The sequence below is a fragment of the Salvia splendens genome, chromosome 4 (genome assembly GCF_004379255.2).
Source record: "Salvia splendens isolate huo1 chromosome 4, SspV2, whole genome shotgun sequence".
Lineage (NCBI taxonomy): Eukaryota > Viridiplantae > Streptophyta > Magnoliopsida > Lamiales > Lamiaceae > Salvia > Salvia splendens.
This window is the reverse complement of record NC_056035.1, coordinates 4177167-4195549: the sequence shown is the minus strand read 5'-3', so window position 1 is coordinate 4195549 and position 18383 is coordinate 4177167. Positions and strand designations below refer to the sequence as shown.

At 37.8% G+C, this 18383-nt stretch overlaps 3 protein-coding genes across 4 annotated transcripts; all 3 read left to right on the top strand.

Annotated features, from left to right (window-relative positions):
- Window positions 1–4004: 4004 nt before the first annotated feature.
- LOC121797976 (protein decapping 5-like) lies at window positions 4005–7937 on the top strand. The gene is made up of 8 exons (XM_042196777.1): window positions 4005–4342; window positions 5071–5171; window positions 5416–5490; window positions 5570–6508; window positions 6822–6893; window positions 7050–7250; window positions 7340–7441; window positions 7521–7937. Exons 1-8 carry the CDS (start codon window positions 4171–4173, stop codon window positions 7689–7691), a joined length of 1833 nt encoding a protein of 610 aa, XP_042052711.1. The 5' UTR covers window positions 4005–4170; the 3' UTR covers window positions 7692–7937.
- A 612-nt stretch (window positions 7938–8549) lies between these two features.
- LOC121798533 (probable transmembrane ascorbate ferrireductase 4) lies at window positions 8550–10199 on the top strand. The gene is made up of 4 exons (XM_042197594.1): window positions 8550–8800; window positions 8904–8955; window positions 9142–9338; window positions 9775–10199. The coding sequence occupies exons 1-4, from the start codon at window positions 8651–8653 to the stop codon at window positions 10078–10080; spliced, it is 705 nt and encodes a 234-aa protein (XP_042053528.1). The 5' UTR covers window positions 8550–8650; the 3' UTR covers window positions 10081–10199.
- Window positions 10200–13718: 3519 nt separating this feature from the next.
- On the top strand, window positions 13719–18041 carry LOC121798527 (protein CHUP1, chloroplastic-like). 2 transcript variants are annotated; one of them, XM_042197578.1, is made up of 9 exons: window positions 13719–14168; window positions 14314–14402; window positions 14489–15247; window positions 15333–16649; window positions 16735–16866; window positions 16980–17161; window positions 17285–17396; window positions 17500–17643; window positions 17740–18041. In XM_042197578.1, exons 1-9 carry the CDS (start codon window positions 14060–14062, stop codon window positions 17833–17835), a joined length of 2940 nt encoding a protein of 979 aa, XP_042053512.1. In that variant the 5' UTR covers window positions 13719–14059; the 3' UTR covers window positions 17836–18041. The 2 variants fall into 2 exon arrangements, with proteins under 2 accessions (XP_042053512.1, XP_042053511.1); XM_042197577.1 differs by having other exon boundaries at window positions 13721–14168; window positions 14311–14402.
- Window positions 18042–18383: the final 342 nt, after the last annotated feature.

Here is an 18383-nt window from a genome sequence, read left to right as displayed (position 1 = left end):
TAGGATTCTTACATATTTAATGCATTATTATTATTATTATTATTACTATTATTATTATCATTCTTATTATTTACAATGTATTAAAAATGATAGTATAAAATTATAAATCATATGGAGTACTACTTAATTTCGGTATAAATAACTATAATTAAAATTATCATAATTTTAGCTATATAATATATATATATATATATATATTTGTTATTATCATAATAATATTTAATAATTTATTAAATAATTAAATATAATTACATAATATAAATTATATAATAATAAATCATTATTATTATTTTATAAATTAATACTTAATCAATAAAGTTGTAGTTAAATTTCAAATTATAAAAGTTATTCAATTATAATATTAGTATATATTATAATTATAATAATCATATTTATTATTATATCATTTATGATTATAATACTCCATGTAACTATAATTTTAATTATATTATTATATATTATGATATATAATCTATATTTAAACTAATATTAAGTAAAAATATAATTAATATCATTTTTAATTAATAATTTATTTAAAATTTTATATTATTATTCTTTATTATAAATAAAAATAATAATAAGTAGGAGTATATTTTTAGTTTGGTGTTCAAATCTAATATAAAATTTAAAATCTTGATATTTTATCCAAACACAGGAAAGTAAAATTATTAGGAATCATATTTCGGGGATTTATTTTCCTATGAACATTTTCCTTGCCAACTTTACTTTGCCGTCAACCAAACATGGCCAAATAGTTATTTGTGTTAGTTGCTCAAGCAGTAAAAGAGTTAATTCTTGAGACTAAAGGTCATATTGTCATGTTCAGGTTCACCTTCAAAAGATTCAAAAAATCCAGAACTAAAACCGTGATGGAACCGCCAGTTCCGGGCAGTTCCGAATAGAAACTGCGAAAAACTGCAAAAAAGTCGGTTGTTCGGAACCGAAATAGAAATCGGCGGTTTTCGAACCAGCACCGTAACCGCGACATACGCTTAGGGTTTGGTTCCGGTTCGATATTTTTTGAAACTGTAACCCTCGATTCCTAAACCTTGGCATGTCTATACCTATCTTTCGGTTTGTACTAAAATAAATTCAAATTACTTTTTCAAATTTTGTGAGTAAAAAAGATAGTACTCCCTCCGTCTCATAAAAGTATGTGCACATTCCATTTTCGTCCGTCCCACAAAAATATGTACATTCCATTTTTGAAAAGTTATATCAATTTAAAAATTTAGGTCCCACTATCCACTAACTCTACTTTTAACTACCATTCTCCCCATCTCTCTTACTTTACCATATCATTCTCCCTCTCTTACTTTACCAATTTTTTCTTAATTCTCGTGTCATCTCATCCGCCCATATTCTAGGTAGGGATGTCAATAGGTCCAACCCAGCGGATTTCGGGCCAACTCTTCTTGGATTGTGGATTTATCGGGTGCAGGCTTATAAGGCTGAAATTTTACCTAGTTGGAAAGTTATAACCTTAACCTTAAGTACTCCGGTCAGGCAGCATGCTAATCATGCTACAAACTATTAATTAAAATAATTTTATTTAGCATGAACTAAAAATAAAAAAATTCATAAGAATATAAGGTAATATGATTTCATTTTTGAAGCATTTATTTATGTAGGAAATTAGTATTTTGTCCTTATTCTTTTTAGTTTGGAACAATTATAAACTTTTATATTCCCTTCGTCCCAATGTAGTAGAGATGTTTTGTTTTGAACACTTTTCGATACATTATTATGTTTGTTACTTTATTATCTTTCCACTTTAAGTATTTTCTACGTATCATTTTTTTTAAAACGAGTGTTTAAACCGAAATTTCTGTAGTGTAATGAAACGGAGAGAGTATATTTTCCGTAGAGGAATGATTTTAATAAAAAAAAAAGATTTTTTTGTGGGTTGACCCCACTTAATCAGTTAGCCCGAACGAACGACTAGCCTGATTAGCCCGGTTTTAATTAAATTGTAATTTTTCAGGTTTAATCTTCTAATTTTAGTGGACTAAATGGCCCAACCCATTGAATTCAGATTGGACTCACTTGCACGACTCAAATTGCACTACAATTTAGATTACCAACACATTGGGCCCAAATTTTGAATACGGAGTATATAATATTTCGGAAACCAAATCAATCAAACGCCATATTCCCACAATTATTTAACCACCACTTTATTTTCTTATACAATATGATTATACACTATATCCCGTTCACATGATAACATAATTAATAGAGTGAATTACATAACATAGTTTCTGAATTTTGTTGTTTGCATATTTTGTAGTACTAATAAATTAGATATCTAAAGACGTAGTAGTAAATACTAAATATAATACTAATACATTCTTTGTAATATAAAATCAAAATCGTACATATACTATATATTACATAAATATACTATTTGTTTGGAGTTAATAAATACTATTACATCTATTAATTAAATCAATCTAACCAATTTGTGAAGTGTTATGAGGGATTAGTTAAATCAATTTAACCAATACGTGAAGTGCATAACATCTCACAAATTGGTTAAATAATTTTAACAAATCAATGGAGTATAATTTTAATTAACATTCAACAAGTATATTTTTGTACGTAATACTTATATAGAATTATTTACAGGACAGATTTTATCACTAGCATTAATTATTAAATATATTGAATTATAAATTATGTTAAGATGAAAGGCATAATATTATATGCACGATTTTTATATCATTGAAAAAGGCATATAAAATATACTCGGAGTCCTGTTTTTTCATTTTAATCCGTCCGCGAATAGAAGTCCCGGTTCACTTTTACCATAAAATGGTACTCCACATTCCACTCACATTTCATTTAAAACTAATATATACAAGTGATACTCATATTCTACTAACTTTTTTCTACCTGCTTTTTTTACATATCTTAAAATCTGTGATGCTAAGAAATGAGACTCATAATGGCGGACGAAGGGAGTATATAATTTTTATATTACGAATTGCTATTATAATATTCAATAATATGTTTACACACTTGATAATTTTTTTAAAAATGTGGAAATGTATTAAAATGCCTTTTGTAGCTTTGGGGGACATTTTTAGTTCAAAAAATTAAAAAAGTGCAAAAGTATTTTAAATGGGCACTGTGCAAAGTTTAGAGATACTCTACAATATTTTTTTTACAGGAACAACGAATGTGCAATTAGAAAAACTTAAGGACCAATAATTTTATTCGGTTGATTTAATTTATACTTTTAATAAAAAAAATCCGACCATAAGCATATCATATCATTTCAAATTAAAATTATTTCAAATATATTAAAGTCCAAAATTTGTCCCATACATTTGGTAAAAATGATTTTTTGATTCTTCACATTATGTATGTTAGCTTTTTTGTCATAGAAAATATGTTTTGATTTAAATTAAAATTATTTAAAATAACCAATTGCATTTTGATATAATTAATGAGTTAAATCAATGGACCAAAACATATTGTCACGAACATGTGTAGAACCTAATAACTTTTTTGTGCAAATATACGAGATCAATTTTGAATTTTAAAATGCGTTTAACTGTTACTCTCTCCATCCCGCTTTAACAGTCTCAGTCACTTTTAAGCACTCATTTTGTAAAAATGATAATAAATAATTAAAGTAAGAGAAATAGTAAAGTAAAAGAAATAATAATGTCGAGAAGAGTCTTATCTACACTATATTTTCTCTCTTACTTTACCATTTGTCCACTTTAACTATTTATTATCATTTTTACAAAATGAATGCTAAAAAATAATGGGACCGCTAAAGTGGGACGGAGGGAGTAATTTTTATGAATAGTTATATATAGATAATTTTTACGAATAGTTAAATATAGATCAACAAATTATTAAGACTAGAAATCATTTCTTGTAAATATCCGAATTTTTTAGTATTTAAAATTGTTAAATATAGATAAATGCACCGAAAACCCTAATATATTGTTAATTTCACAACATTACCATTTACCCCACAAGGAAAGAAGAAAGCGATAGAAAAGAGTAAAATTTGTCTCTGATAAATACTCATCTCACACTACTGGAGCTGTCCAATTTCCTCTTTCTACAAAATTTGCATATATGCGCGAATGATTTTATCTTTTCTTTATAGTTAAACGCCCAAAATCAGAGTAGCAGCTGAAGATTTCGAAGATGGCTGCGGAGCCTTCGGCGGCGGCGTCAAGCGGTAGATCTGGCGGCGGCGGGGCATCGGCGGACTCGTACATCGGCAGCTTGATAAGTTTGACTTCGAAGAGCGAGATCAGATACGAAGGTGTACTGTACAACATCAATACAGAGGAGTCCAGCATCGGCCTACGCAACGGTGAGAGAGCAAATTGAGCAGTTATTATCTGTATAGAAATGGTCAAATCTTTAATTTTCTATGTGTTTCCAGAATTCTTGTTCATCGGTGATTTGGATTCGGCTTAATCGTCTTTTGTTTAAGTTTCAATCCCTGTATTGTTCGTTCGTTTAATTTTTGGAATTACTATTAAGTTTTGTATGCCACATATTCAGTTGCATTTTTGGGTTAGGGTTTTCATTGCATTTCTCTTTTCTAGAAGCCAATATGTGTTCAATGTCCTAAGATGTTTATCGCATCTTAGCTTATTACTCATATTTCTCTAATTATTGCCTATAATGAGTATTCGGTATCGTCAAATAGTGAATATGCTGGCAATAGAACTTTGATGCACTAACTCTAACCTTTCATTCTTGTGTGCATATAACTAATTAGCTGGATTTTGTGTTCTGCTTTCACGCAATGTGCATTTTTGAGATATTTGTTAGAAATCAAGGATGCTTTGTGTTTCGAACTAGAAAGTCACTAACTTTTGTGTGCAACCAAGATCGTTAGGGCTACGTTTTCAATTGATAATGGTGTTCTTGTTTGTTAATTTTAGAATGGTTTTTATTATTTCGGCTGATTGGTTCACCCCATAATAATTTTCATGTTAGGCTTCATTTACATGGCTGTTACTTGAACTTGTTTATTGTTCGTTATTCTTCATGTAGAATTAATTGATTATCTTAATTTGCAATTTGTTGCAGTGAGATCATTTGGAACTGAAGGACGGAAAAAGGATGGACCCCAAGTCCCTCCTGGAGACAAAATTTATGAATACATACTGTTTAGAGGAACTGATATTAAGGTACTAATTTGATTTGATGCTTGTTTGTCTCTTTAGGATGTCAATGCTCAAAACCTTTGTTCATGTTAATTGCTTTCCTAATTTCATCTCAAGTTGTTATATTGTACTTTAGTTTCACAGATTTTGTCAACAGACTCATTTTTTATTTATGTTCTTATCCATTGTTATGCTGCATGTGGGATTGGCATTTCCTCATTCAATTCATATCAGACCCAAGTTTTTATTACTTGTCTATTTTCCACAGGATTTGCAGGTCAAAGCTTCCGCTCCTCCAGTTCAGACCACACCACCCATCAACAGTGATCCTGCAATTATTCAGGCAAGTAGAACTGCAGCTTTTTCATAATATGATATGATGAATGAAATAATTTAATCTAACCATCTGAGTTCTGATGCAGTCACATTATCAACGTCCGGCAGCCCCACCTACAAGCTTGCCTACAGGTCCTCCTGGGTCTTTAGCAGATCTTGGTCCCCATTCTGCTCCAATGGGACTCCCTGGGCCAAATTTCCAAACTGGTCCGCCTTCATATCAACCTGGAGGGAACTTGAATTCTTGGGGCCCAACTCCGCCAAATGCAAATGGTAGTGGCTTACCTATGCCAATGTATTGGCAGGGATTCTATGGCGCACCTAATGTTCTTCCACAACTACCTCAACAGTCCTTGCTTCGGCCTCCTCTTGGCATGTCAATTACCCCACCCATGCAACAGATGCAATTTTCTGGCTTCAATTCATCTTTACCAGCAGCTGCGTCTAGCCTGCCTAGTTCTAGTTTGCCTGATCAGCATTCTTCGTTTATTATTAACAGCACTAGTTCTTCTAGTTTACCATCTAGTAGTTTTCCTGCTTCGACTTTGTCTTTGAATCTGCCGCCTATGCAACCTGTTTCTTCATCATCTGAAATAATGACCAATCTGCTGCCAAACAAGGCTCCAGTTTCTACCATCCCTTCATCAATGCTGAGTTCTGGACTGCCATCATTAGCTCCATTTTCAGTTCCTGATAATGCAGGAACATCTTCCATCACTAGCAAGAGCATAGGACATGTCCCAACAGCTGTGCCTCAGCAGACCCTATCTCAGCCTGTTACATCTAATGTTGGGACATCTGGTTCTGGCCTTACAGAAACTCCAACACCTTCTTTAATAACCCCAGGGCATCTGCTACAGTCTGGACCATCTACTGCTTCTGCACCTCAATCTTTACAAACAACACATAAGGATGTGGAAGTAGTCCAAGTGTCATCAAAGCCTGTGAAAGAACCATCAGCTCCTGTGGCCGTGGAAGCTCAACCACCTATATTACCATTGCCACCAAGTGCTCGTGCACATAAGGTTATCTTCTTTTTCCTATACATCACATGCACTTATTCTTCTAGAATGTTCCCCTAATTTTATTTTTTTTGGTTTTGAGCAAAGCCTGTGAGATTTGTGTATAGAGCTTGCAATTTAACATGAATTCCATTTTTGAAGCCATGTTAAATGTAAGAGAGATGAGTTTGGAACCAAAGTGAGAATAATTCGAGAGTCGACTGGTGTTGGGAAGTGGATCAGAATGGTTTTTAGTGGGGGGGTGTTATTAATTTAACATGGATACTCTGACCCTGTTATTGGATTATGAGCTAATGATCTTCTGGTTGTCCCTTAGCCCAATGGAGGCCCTTATTACGCGCGTAACAATTACAGAGGGCGTGGTGGTCCTGGTGGAAGAGGATCTGGGGTAAGATCTTTGTCTATATTTCACATCGTGGGTTTCCTGCATATGTATATACCCAGACATAGTTATACATCAATTTTTCTATGCATGGCTGGTTACTGGATTTCCTTTGTAAAATGTTATCCAAATTGTTTATGGAGCTTTAACTTTGCCTTGCAGAATCAGCGACCAATTATGAAATTTACTGAAGATTTTGATTTTATGGCAATGAATGAGAAATTCAATAAGGATGAAGTTTGGGGTCATCTGGGAAAAGGTAATAGATCACAATCCAATGATAATGAAGGAAATGGTAATGGCAGTGATGAGGAAGATCGAGAGGACGAGGATAATGTTGAACTGCCTAATGTTGAAGCGAAGGTTGTTAATATAGTCAATGCTCAACTTGATACCCAGCAATTCATATTAGATTTCATGCTAATGCTGAATTGTGTCTCTGGTTGTTGCAGCCTATTTACAATAAGGATGACTTCTTCGACTCCCTTTCTTCCAATGCTTTGAACAATGATGGAAGGACAAGATACTCTGAACAAATAAAGTTAGACACAGAGGTATGCCCAACCCTTATGCACCAATCTCCTAGTTTTTGCTTAATGAGATTGCTCATGGTGATTTTATCGCTGTGCACAGACGTTTGGAGAATATTCAAGGTATCGAGGTGGTAGAGGAGGTCGGGGACCATATCGTGGTGGCGGTCGTTATCGTGGGTCATCCTATGGAAGAGGAGGTTATGGTGGTTATGGATATGTAAATAGGGGACGTGGACGCGGGCGTGGCATGCAGAGTCCAGCTCCCCAGTGACCGGGATCATCGTAAAAACTTTCATGTAATGTGTTTGTATGTTGATTGTGATTTGAGTATTAAACTTAGGTTATGGGACAGGAATCGTTGATCTTCCTCTTTTGTTCAATTTCCCTTTTTCATCGACGTGAAGTTGAAGTAGAGGCTCCGAGTTGAGTGAGCCTTGTAGAGGAGGTGAAGTTGCTGATATTTTGTTTTTCGAAGATGTACTTGAACTGCAAGGTAATGGAGACTTGAAGTGAATTCTCTTCGGTGTTGATTGATTCAATCATTTGAAATAAATCTTTTCATGTGTCAATATATATATATAGCATGAGAATGAAATTAAATTAAGATTCGAAATATCGATTTTATGTGTTTTGTAGTGAACGAACCAACTCATTACTCCAAAGATTAGATTTTATTTTTCCTAATTAATAGAGAAATCAAGTCATGGCATTGACACAATCAATTACTTTAACTGTAGTAATTGCAGTTTAAGTTTATTCTCAACCACAGTAAAATTTGATGCCGACAACTCTAAAACATTTGTAACGGCTCCAAGTCCAACAACGTTGTCGCGGTCAAAATATATATACGATCGGATTTGTCGATTTGTGTGTATTGTACTCCTTACTTTGTTTCGGTTTGATGTACTCCACTACAATCATACAGCCAAAATTAGCAAACTGAAATTCGTGGATGGTTATTCTTTTTTGTTTAATCAATCTGAATTAATAGTTATTTGGCGACCCACACTGCTTCACTAAAACAAAAAAAAGTAGGACCCCAATAATAAAGAATTAAAGATGCTTCTTTTTCCTAATAATCATGTAATACCCCTACTTAAAAAGTTGGCATTGTTACTTAAAATTGATGCCACATAATCATTATTGCGTCGGTGGCTAACTGTTTCTCATCACTAGACACTACCACTATGGCCAAGAAAGTGCTCTGAAAATCAAGGTTACTCTGAGGCCATGGCCGCAGCTTTGACTTCTTCATTTCCTGTCCTCTTCTTTGCAAGATTTTCAGCTTGTCTAGTTGCACTGCTTGTAGTAATATGGGCTCTTCACTTCCAGGATAGCTTCATTCCTCACTCCCCAATCCAAGAAGAACACATTTACGCTGTAAAAAATAAACCCATTTTGCTAATTTCCTCATCTTTGGTTTTTCTTGAATGGAAGGTGCATGCATGTTTATATTCAATTCTGTGGATTTTTTTGTGAGCAGGTTATGCACCCTTTGTTAATGGTGATTGGCTTCATCCTCATCAGTGGAGAAGGTAGATTTTTTCCCCTTTCTGAAAAAGTGTGAAATTGGGGAAAAGGGGTAAGTATTCAAATATTCAAGTTGGTGAGAAGATAAAACAAAATTTGTGCTAAACTGGGGAGGAAAATTCTGATTGATTTCGAATTGGGTTTTTTAAAATAAAATTACTTTTTTTATTTTTTAATTGTGGTTGTTTCAGCCATTTTGGTGTACAAATGGTTGCCTGGTTCAAGAAATTTGAAGAAATTAGTCCATCTCTGCCTCCAAGGTGTGGCTTTGGCTTGTGGAATTTTTGGGATTTGGACAAAATTTCAAGGCCAAGATGGAATTGTTGCTAATTTTTACAGTTTACATTCATGGATGGGAATAGTCTGTATGTTCCTGTTTGGGGCTCAGGTTTGTTCTAGCTAGATCCTTTTTATACAGCATTGCTTGCATAAATGTTAGATTTCGTGAGTGATGAAATCAAGAAACTGATATTCCCATCATCTCATTGACTCTACACAGAGTGAACACACTTGCTAGGGCTAGTTTCACATAGATGCTACGCACGGTCTGTAGGGCGAGTTTTCGCATAGTGAAATGCAAGGACTCTAGTGCATACTGGAAGGCGAGTTTTGCATAAATGCTACACATGGTGAAATATACATGCTTTTAGTGCATAGTAGATACAACATGGGGTGAGTTTCACATAGATGCTACACGTAACGAAATATACGAGCACTAACGCACAGTAGAGACTAGTAGTAGTTAGTACTTAAAGAGTGTAGCATCTAAAACACTTGCCACATTTATCATGAAATTGAGTGATTCTCTCCACATAATGGTGCAGTGGTTGTTTGGATTCATGAGCTTTTGGCATAGGGGCGAGGTGCGGACGACGAGGCTAAAGGTACTTCCTTGGCATGTCTTCCTAGGTTTGTACACATATGGTTTAGCCGTGGTAACAGCTGAGACAGGGCTTCTTGAGAAGCTCACTTTCTTGCAAACCTTGGGAAACGTGTCTAAGCGTTGCCCGGAGACAGCGGTCGTCAACGGTTTAGGGCTCAGTTTGGCCCTGCTGAGCAGTGTTGTGATTGTGGCAGCAGTTACACCACCAATGCGCCAAATTTCAGACAGGAAGCACTCTTCTTTCTAGCTGAAAAGAATGCTGTTACATTGTACATATTGATATACATGCTTTGTGATGTGATGTGTTATTTCTGAAACAGTAATTACTTTTGTCACTTTGCATTATACTAGTGTCTAGTTGAGTTATGTAGTTTTGATTTTAAGAAACCTGAAGTTAATAACACAATAGTTATTAGAGCATTAGCAATGGGGCGCCCTATGGTGCGCTACGTCAGCAGTTTTATCCTCCTACCTCCCCACCTGCAGTGGGGCGCCCTAAGGTCCGCCCTATGGCGCGCCACATCATCATTTTATTGTTTTGTTTAATTAATTTAACTGTTTTCAAATAACAAGTAACGAGTAAATAAAAAACGGTCTAAATAACAAACGGCGAAGTTTTAATAAAAAAAAGTTACATCATTGAACTAAAAAAAAAAAAAAAACTAAGTCGGACCAATTCCCAACTTTCGACGCAGCTCATCGAGTAACGCCCGGAGATATTCGGCTTCGTCGGGGTCGGTACACTTCTTGAGGGCCCTGTGCGTCTGCAACATCGTCCTTGCCATCGATGCTGTTGCTAACGACTCAAACGCGGTGGCCGTCTGGGTCGGGAGCTCTACCGGGACCGGAGCTTGGGTTGCAGCGGTCGACGATGAGGTCGCGGTCGCCTTCCCCTTGGCCTTCGCAGCCTTGACGCCGGGAGGACGCTGGAAGGACACCGGTGTGCCGGAACTCCCTTCATCCACGTACGTCCGGTTGAGGTCAACCGGGTGGTTGCCGTTGCCGCTGCTCGTGTAATCACCAGCTTCAGTGGTCTTCGTCCTCTTCGGCGCACCAGTGTGCAGAATTCCACCTTGGAATTTCTGCTTGTCTCTCAAGAGCGCCCAGATGGCCTCGTGCTTGAAGTCGCCGTACATCGACCGGTACGACAACAACTCTTTAGCGCGCACGTCGCTCGCGCTCTCGCCGCTCCTCTGTGACCGCGTGAACTTCTCGAACTCCGCCGCGTACAAGTTCACTTGCTTCTTGACTTGATCCCAGTGCTTGCGGAGTTGCTCACGCTTACGCTTGTACGCGGTCGGCGGCTTCACCAAATTGTAGAGGTCCGCGATGCGTTCCCAGTACGCGATCTGTCGCTGGTTGTTCGCGAATATCGGATCTTCCGATATATCTACCCAACACCGGGCCAAGGTGAGAGTTTCGTCGTCGTTGTAGTTCGTACGGCCGAGGGCGTACTCATCGCAATCACCGAGAGGCGGCAACTTCTGCGCCCGCTGCCGGTTCCGCTTATTTCTAGCTGGGGCGGAAGCGGTCGCGGCGGGTCGGGATCGGCCGCTGCGGTTGGGCGGTGCGGAGACGGCTCCATGTCAGACAACCCATACGATTCCGTACTGAAATCGGGATCGTAATGGGCGTTGGTGTCGAACGAAAGAACGATAATCGCCGGGTTCTGTACCCGGCGAATGCGCCCCTGCGCTAAACGTAGGACTATTGGGGCTTGAATCCATTTCGTAGTAATTATGTAATTGTAAGTTTCGAAAATGAAATCGAGTGAAATGAAATGTTACAAATGAACGGTATTTATAAAAAAATGAAACCGCGTGCCATCGTCCGCGGTTGATCGTCCGCGACCTCCATAATGGGGCGGACGATGGCCATCGTCCGTGGCCATCGTCCGCGACAGCCGCAATGGGGCTGACGATGGCGGGGACGATGGCCATCGTCCGCGCTATCCTCCGCGACCGAAGTATAGGGCCCGACTATCGTCCGCGCCTTATGGCGCGCACCCGCAATGGGTGCGGACGATGGATGGTGCGGACGATGCGCGCCATCGGGCGTGCCATCGTCCGCCCATTGCGGATGCCCTTAGTTTTTGTGATAAAATTTGTGTAGTTGTTATAACAACTTGACCCAAGTCCAGGACCGCACGGTTGTGGATGATCATTCTTGGCCCAGATGTTTGGACTTAATTTGAATTTTGAAATTCAACTAATAATTTAAATTGGAAAATTCAGGAATATAGTTTATGTACTCCCTAACTCTCATCCAGTAGATAGCAATTTGTGGAATAATTAGAAATCAAAATGATGCAGTAAATTAATCGAAACTTAATGTGCCCAATATGATGGCAACTTGTTCAGATGTATAATATGTAGTTAAGGTATTACAGCAACTGAAAACATTTAGGGCTTATGAGAATATTAGGTCAAAGCCCCAACAAGATAACTCTTTAGCAATCAACAACAATTGGGTTCGGAAGTTGGGAGTATGATGTTAGTAAAATAGATTGTCGGCGGCGTCGGAAGGTAGATGCGACACAATGAACCATCCCGGGCACTGAATGGTAAAAAATGAAAGTAAATTTAAATCCCAACCACATTGGCTTCGACAATACTTTACTTTATTTGGAAAATTGCTATTTAAATCATAACTTTTGGATTTCGATGAGTTTGATGGATTTCGATCTCACTTGAATCTTGGCATGACCCGTGCTAGAAAGCATATACTACTGTACAACATACTATACTTTATTAGGAAAATTGCTATTTAAATCATAACTTTTGGTTGACTTTTGGTCAATCTTATAACTTATAAAAGTGGCTAATTAAATCATAATTTTGTACATTTCTCAATTGTTCCATACAATTAAATTTTGATGAAATTTGTTGACATTTTGTACTTTTCGTAATTGTATCTTCACCAATTATAAAATAATCATCTAAAATCGACCAATATAATGTAGAACAATGCTAAATTTAAACAAAGTTAACTAAAATTTATGATTTAAATGAGAAATTTTATTAATATTTTAATTATATGGGACAATTGAAAAATGTGTAAAAATTATGATTCAATTAGCTACTTTTATAAATTATGGAGTAAACTTGAAGTCAACTAAAAGTTTCCGTAACTTATAACCCCCATGTTATAAGGTGAAAACTGTAAGTTGGTCACATTGTATCGGAATATTATTTATTTAAACGAGAGTGAGAATTAAAAAAAATGGTGTTACGAACAGAATTGCGTTTACATATCAAGAGCAATTAGTCTTTGCCTGGGTCCACTTGAAATGAATTAATTTTTAGTAGGAGCAAAGCACCCATATTTTGTAGCCCTCATTCTGTCACATTTATATAGAATAATTACAAATGCAGCCAAAAAAAGGTGCCACATATTATTAGCAAAATTTTGTTGTAATCTACTTTTGTTATGGATAACTCTCTATCCATATGCAGCAATCCATCACACAAAAACACCAATTAAATTCCAATTTAACCTTTTTCATCCTACTGAAATTTAACTCCTTCCAAACACATATATCCATACCATGCTACTTTTGTATATTTCTCATGATTCGTAATTACTAATAATTAGTGTCTCGTTTCATAGTAGATTAGTATTTTGCCAACTTGAAGAATAAAATTCCACTGGTCGGCCGCCTTATTTATGACAATCCAAAAAAAGACACATTTTTAGTTGTAAGTTGTAACTAACAAGTAACAACAATTGCTCAATGAAACTGGAGCTGGATTCAGACAAGTCGCTTAATTCTTGTCCAGGATTACCCTTTCATTTACTGTTGTCATTTTCAGTCATTTATTTGCCAGTTTTATTATTTTATTTTTAGTTCTCATCAGGTCAGCTAATCAGACCCACCACATGTTTGTAGAATTGCAATCCTCTTGGTCTTGGAGGATAATTGGCCACTCGAAAATTGGTGGCTCCCGTAGCTCGATTGTGCTGCAAAATCCTATTTATCAGAAACTTTGTTTGCAAGCAAGTTTCTGCTTTTATCTCGTTTTTATGTGAAGATAATGCCATTGAGGAATAAAAATCCTGTCTTGTGTCATTTCATGTCCTAGGAAAGGAAAAACCTTTTTACTTGTGATTGTATGGATTCTTGGACTGAAGCATGAGATATGGGATTGAAGGGACATGAGGGAAAGCCTTCTGTTTTTATTAGTCTATGAGTGGAAAACACAGTATTTTCCATCAACAGTGCCTACATGATTGTCAGGTTTGGCTTTATTGTTGCTGCTTCCATTGCAGCATATGCAGTTAAGCAGGTCAGTGTCAAGAACTCGAGGCCACCGGACAATTCTAAGAAGCGCCAAGGTATGCTTATAATTCTAGATTATGTGTTAGTCATGATATTGTGTATATTGTAATGAATCAAAGGCAGATTCATTTGTTGAGTCTTGTGATTTTGCATGCTTAGTTTTTGTCATTCATTTTGAAATTTTGTTTCTTTGAGTAGTAGAGAATGATGATGCATCCCTTGACAAGTCTTGGAATGAAGGGGAAGAAAAGGAGGAGCATGTTGTGTATTCAGACAGTGATTTTAAAGAGGTGGTTATGGATATATGTATACATGTGATTTCATGATTTTTTCGTTGTAAATTCGACATCTTTGTAACGTATTTGAGACGCTGTAGGGCAAAGAGGAAGAAGAAGAGGATAAAGAGGAGGTGAAATTGATCAACAGCATCATAAATCCTGCTTTAAGTAGCCCTCCTGATTTTGAGGATGAGTATTTGCCAGAGTTTGATAGCCTTTTGTCTGGAGAGATTGATTTCCCATTGCCTACAGACAAGTACAACACTGCCGCTAATCTCAAGGCAGAGAAAGACAGGGTCTACGAGAGTGAGATGGCGAACAATGCCAGTGAGCTAGAGAGACTGCGTGATCTGGTGAAAGAGTTGGAGGAGAGGGAGGTGAAGCTTGAAGGGGAGCTGCTCGAGTACTACGGACTCAAGGAGCAAGAGTCGAGCATCTCTGAGCTGCAGAAGCAGCTCAAGATCAAGACAGTGGAGATTGACATGCTCAACATAACCATAAACTCTTTGCAGGCTGAGAGGAAGAAACTCCAAGAGGAGCTGTCTCAGGGAGTCGTTTCTCGGAAAGAGCTTGACATGGCGAGGAGGAAGATAAAGGAACTGCAGAAGCAGATTCAGCTTGAAGCCAACCAGACAAAAGGCCAGCTCTTGCTGCTGAAGCAGCAAGTTAGCAGCCTTCAAAGCAAGGAGCAGGAAAGTGCAGAAGTCGATAAGAAGCTTAAAGCGGTCAAGGAGTTGGAGGTCGAGGTGATGGAGCTTAAGAGGAAGAACAAAGAGCTTCAGCATGAAAAGAGGGAACTAATAATTAAACTGGATTCTGCTGAATCCAAAGTTAGAACTCTTTCTAACATTACTGAGGTAAATTTTTTGCAAACTGCATAACTTTGTACAAGTATACTTTGCTAGCAGATTCTTGATATGATCTAGTTTTGTGCTGCTTCAGACAGAAATGGTGGCCAAGGTGAGAGAAGAGGTGAATGAAATGAAGCATGCAAACGAGGACCTCGTTAAGCAAGTGGAAGGGCTTCAAATGAATAGGTTCAGTGAAGTTGAAGAGCTGGTGTATCTTCGTTGGGTGAACGCGTGTCTAAGGTTTGAGCTGCTCAACTACCAAACGCCTTCTGGGAAAGTGTCAGCTCGCGATCTTAGTAAAAGTTTGAGCCCGAGATCCCAAGAGAAGGCTAAACAGCTCATGTTGGAGTATGCAGGATCAGAGCGTGGAGGAGGGGACACAGATATGGAGAGCAACTTCGACAATACCTCTGTTGACAGTGAGGATTTCGATAATATGTCTATTGATAGTTCCACGAGCAGATTCAGCAGTATTAGCAAGAAGCCTGGTTTGATCCAGAAGCTGAAGAGGTGGGGAAAGAGAGACGACTCAAGCGCTCTCTCCTCTCCTGCTCGATCTTTTGCAGGTGGATCACCGGGCAGGAGCCTTAGACCTAGGGGTCCCCTTGAAGCTATAATGCTAAGAAATGCAGGAGATGGCATTGCCATCACTAGCTTCGGAACTGGGGAGAACGATGAGTTCGATTCCCCTGAAACCACAACACTGCCTCCTAGTGATTCACTCAACAATGTAGCATCATCTTTCCATTTGATGTCCAAATCAGTCGAAGGCGTTCTAGACGAGAAGTACCCTGCATACAAGGACCGGCATAAGCTGGCATTGGAGAGAGAGAAACACATCAAAGAGAAAGCTCAGCAAGCAAGAGCTGTGAAATTTGGTGACCCTTTGAGGGTGGATGGTAAATCTGTTTCTCTGCCCCCAAAACTTGCTCTTATAAAAGAGAAACCTATTATCTCTGCAAGCTCAAATGATCAGTCCAGTGATAGCAAAACCGATTCTCCGATAGTCAGCAAAATGCAGCTTGTGGAGATTGAGAAACGCCCTGCAAGGACTCCTCGACCACCCCCTAAGGCATCAGGAGGGGCCTCGGGTGACACTAACACTAATGTTCCAAGTCGGGCCCCAGGTGGTCCCCCTCCACCACCTCCCCCTCCGGGTGCACCTCTCCCTCCACCCCCACCCGGTGGGGCTCCTCGTCCTCCGCCTCCACCGGGAAGTCTCCCCCCAAGAGGAGGTCCAGGCGGTGATAAAGTTCACCGGGCTCCTGAGCTAGTTGAGTTCTACCAGTCACTGATGAAACGAGAGGCGAAGAATACAAACGCATTGATATCTACATCATCAAACACCTCAGAAGCAAGAAGCAACATGATTGGGGAGATTGAGAACAGATCATCCTTCCTGCTAGCTGTATGCTAAACCTTTACTTATTTTCTTCAGTAATAATATCATTTGCCTTTGTCAAAGCTAACAATGCAACAAATCTTGCAAACAGGTTAAAGCTGATGTGGAAACCCAAGGTGAATTTGTTCAGTCATTGGCTTCTGAAGTCAGAGCAGCTTCTTTTTCAAACGTAGATGATTTGCTGGCATTCGTGAACTGGCTAGATGAGGAGCTCTCCTTCTTGGTAAAATTTTGTTTTTGATGGAAAAATCATAAATGGATTGAGTGTGGAAATGATTTGAGCCTTTCATGCTTAAAATTTTGTTAACGAATCTTTTGTGCTCATATCTGTGCTAGGTTGATGAGCGCGCAGTCCTCAAGCACTTCGACTGGCCAGAGGGGAAAGCAGATGCGTTAAGAGAGGCAGCCTTCGAGTATCAGGACCTCAGGAAACTGGAGAGGCTCGTTGCAACATTCACGGATGATGAGAATCTTCCTTGTGACGCTGCTCTGAAGAAGATGTATAAGTTGCTCGAAAAGTAAGTTCTCTCTAGCAAGGAGCTATTGGATAACAAAATTCGGTTGAAATGGTCAATAAAACTCTAGAAAATAAATTTATCCATTAATTTTGCTTGATTTCTGCAACTTTTCCCTTCTCACAGAGTGGAGAATGGTGTCTATGCCTTGCTACGAACACGAGACATGGCCGTTTCACGATACAAAGAATTTGGCATTCCAGTGGACTGGCTTCTTGATTCCGGAGTAGTAGGCAAGGTATGTAATCTTACAAAACACCATGCAACAAGCAGTGATAAATTCAAGTTCATCAGCATGTTTTTTCATGATAAATAACACAAATCACCATTCATCTATGCAGATCAAGCTGTCATCTGTTCAACTAGCTCGGAAATACATGAAGCGTGTTGCAACAGAGCTCGATGCAATGAATGAACCAGAGAAAGAGCCTAACAAGGAATTCTTGCTCCTACAAGGTGTCCGGTTTGCCTTCAGGGTGCATCAGGTATACACCTCTCCACGTTTTTAGATGCAACTGAAAAATGAAAGTAGTCCAAAGATATGAAATTTGAGCTCATGTCCTTTCAAATAACTCTTTCAGTTTGCGGGAGGGTTCGATGCAGAGAGCATGAAGGCTTTTGAAGAGCTGAGAAGCCGTGCTAATACTACCACAGCAGAGAACAAACAAGAAGAATGAATCTACTTTAATTAATTTTACTATATTTTTTTAAAGAAGGCTCTTTATAGCTGTACATTTTATCATCTGTAAGAACACAATTTTTTACTTAGATCAGTTATATAAAGATTGTAGCCTGTTTCATGCATATATGAAGAAGAGGAAGAACAATGAGGCATGATATTATGTGAATTTTGCCTACTTACGTAAGTATGATTTCTAGTCAACTTCTGCACTTGTTTTTATTGTCTTTGATAAATGAAGATGAGTTCATAAGCTCTCATGAAATAATATAAAACTACAACATGGTCACCATAAATACTAAGATGTTACATTTGATTATTTTGCCGTGTCATTGAACAACTTGAATACAAAATCATATTCTGTCAACTATTGAAATATTTTATTCAATGTAAGTGGCGTCTAAAATAATGGAGTGAAAAATTCGAATATGCAGACTTGCTTGCTTGATAGTTGGTGAGGTGAACGATTTTATGATGAAATATAGTAGTAATTGATATGTTCTTCAAAAAACAATATATATCCACAATAGTTTCTTATAAAAAATA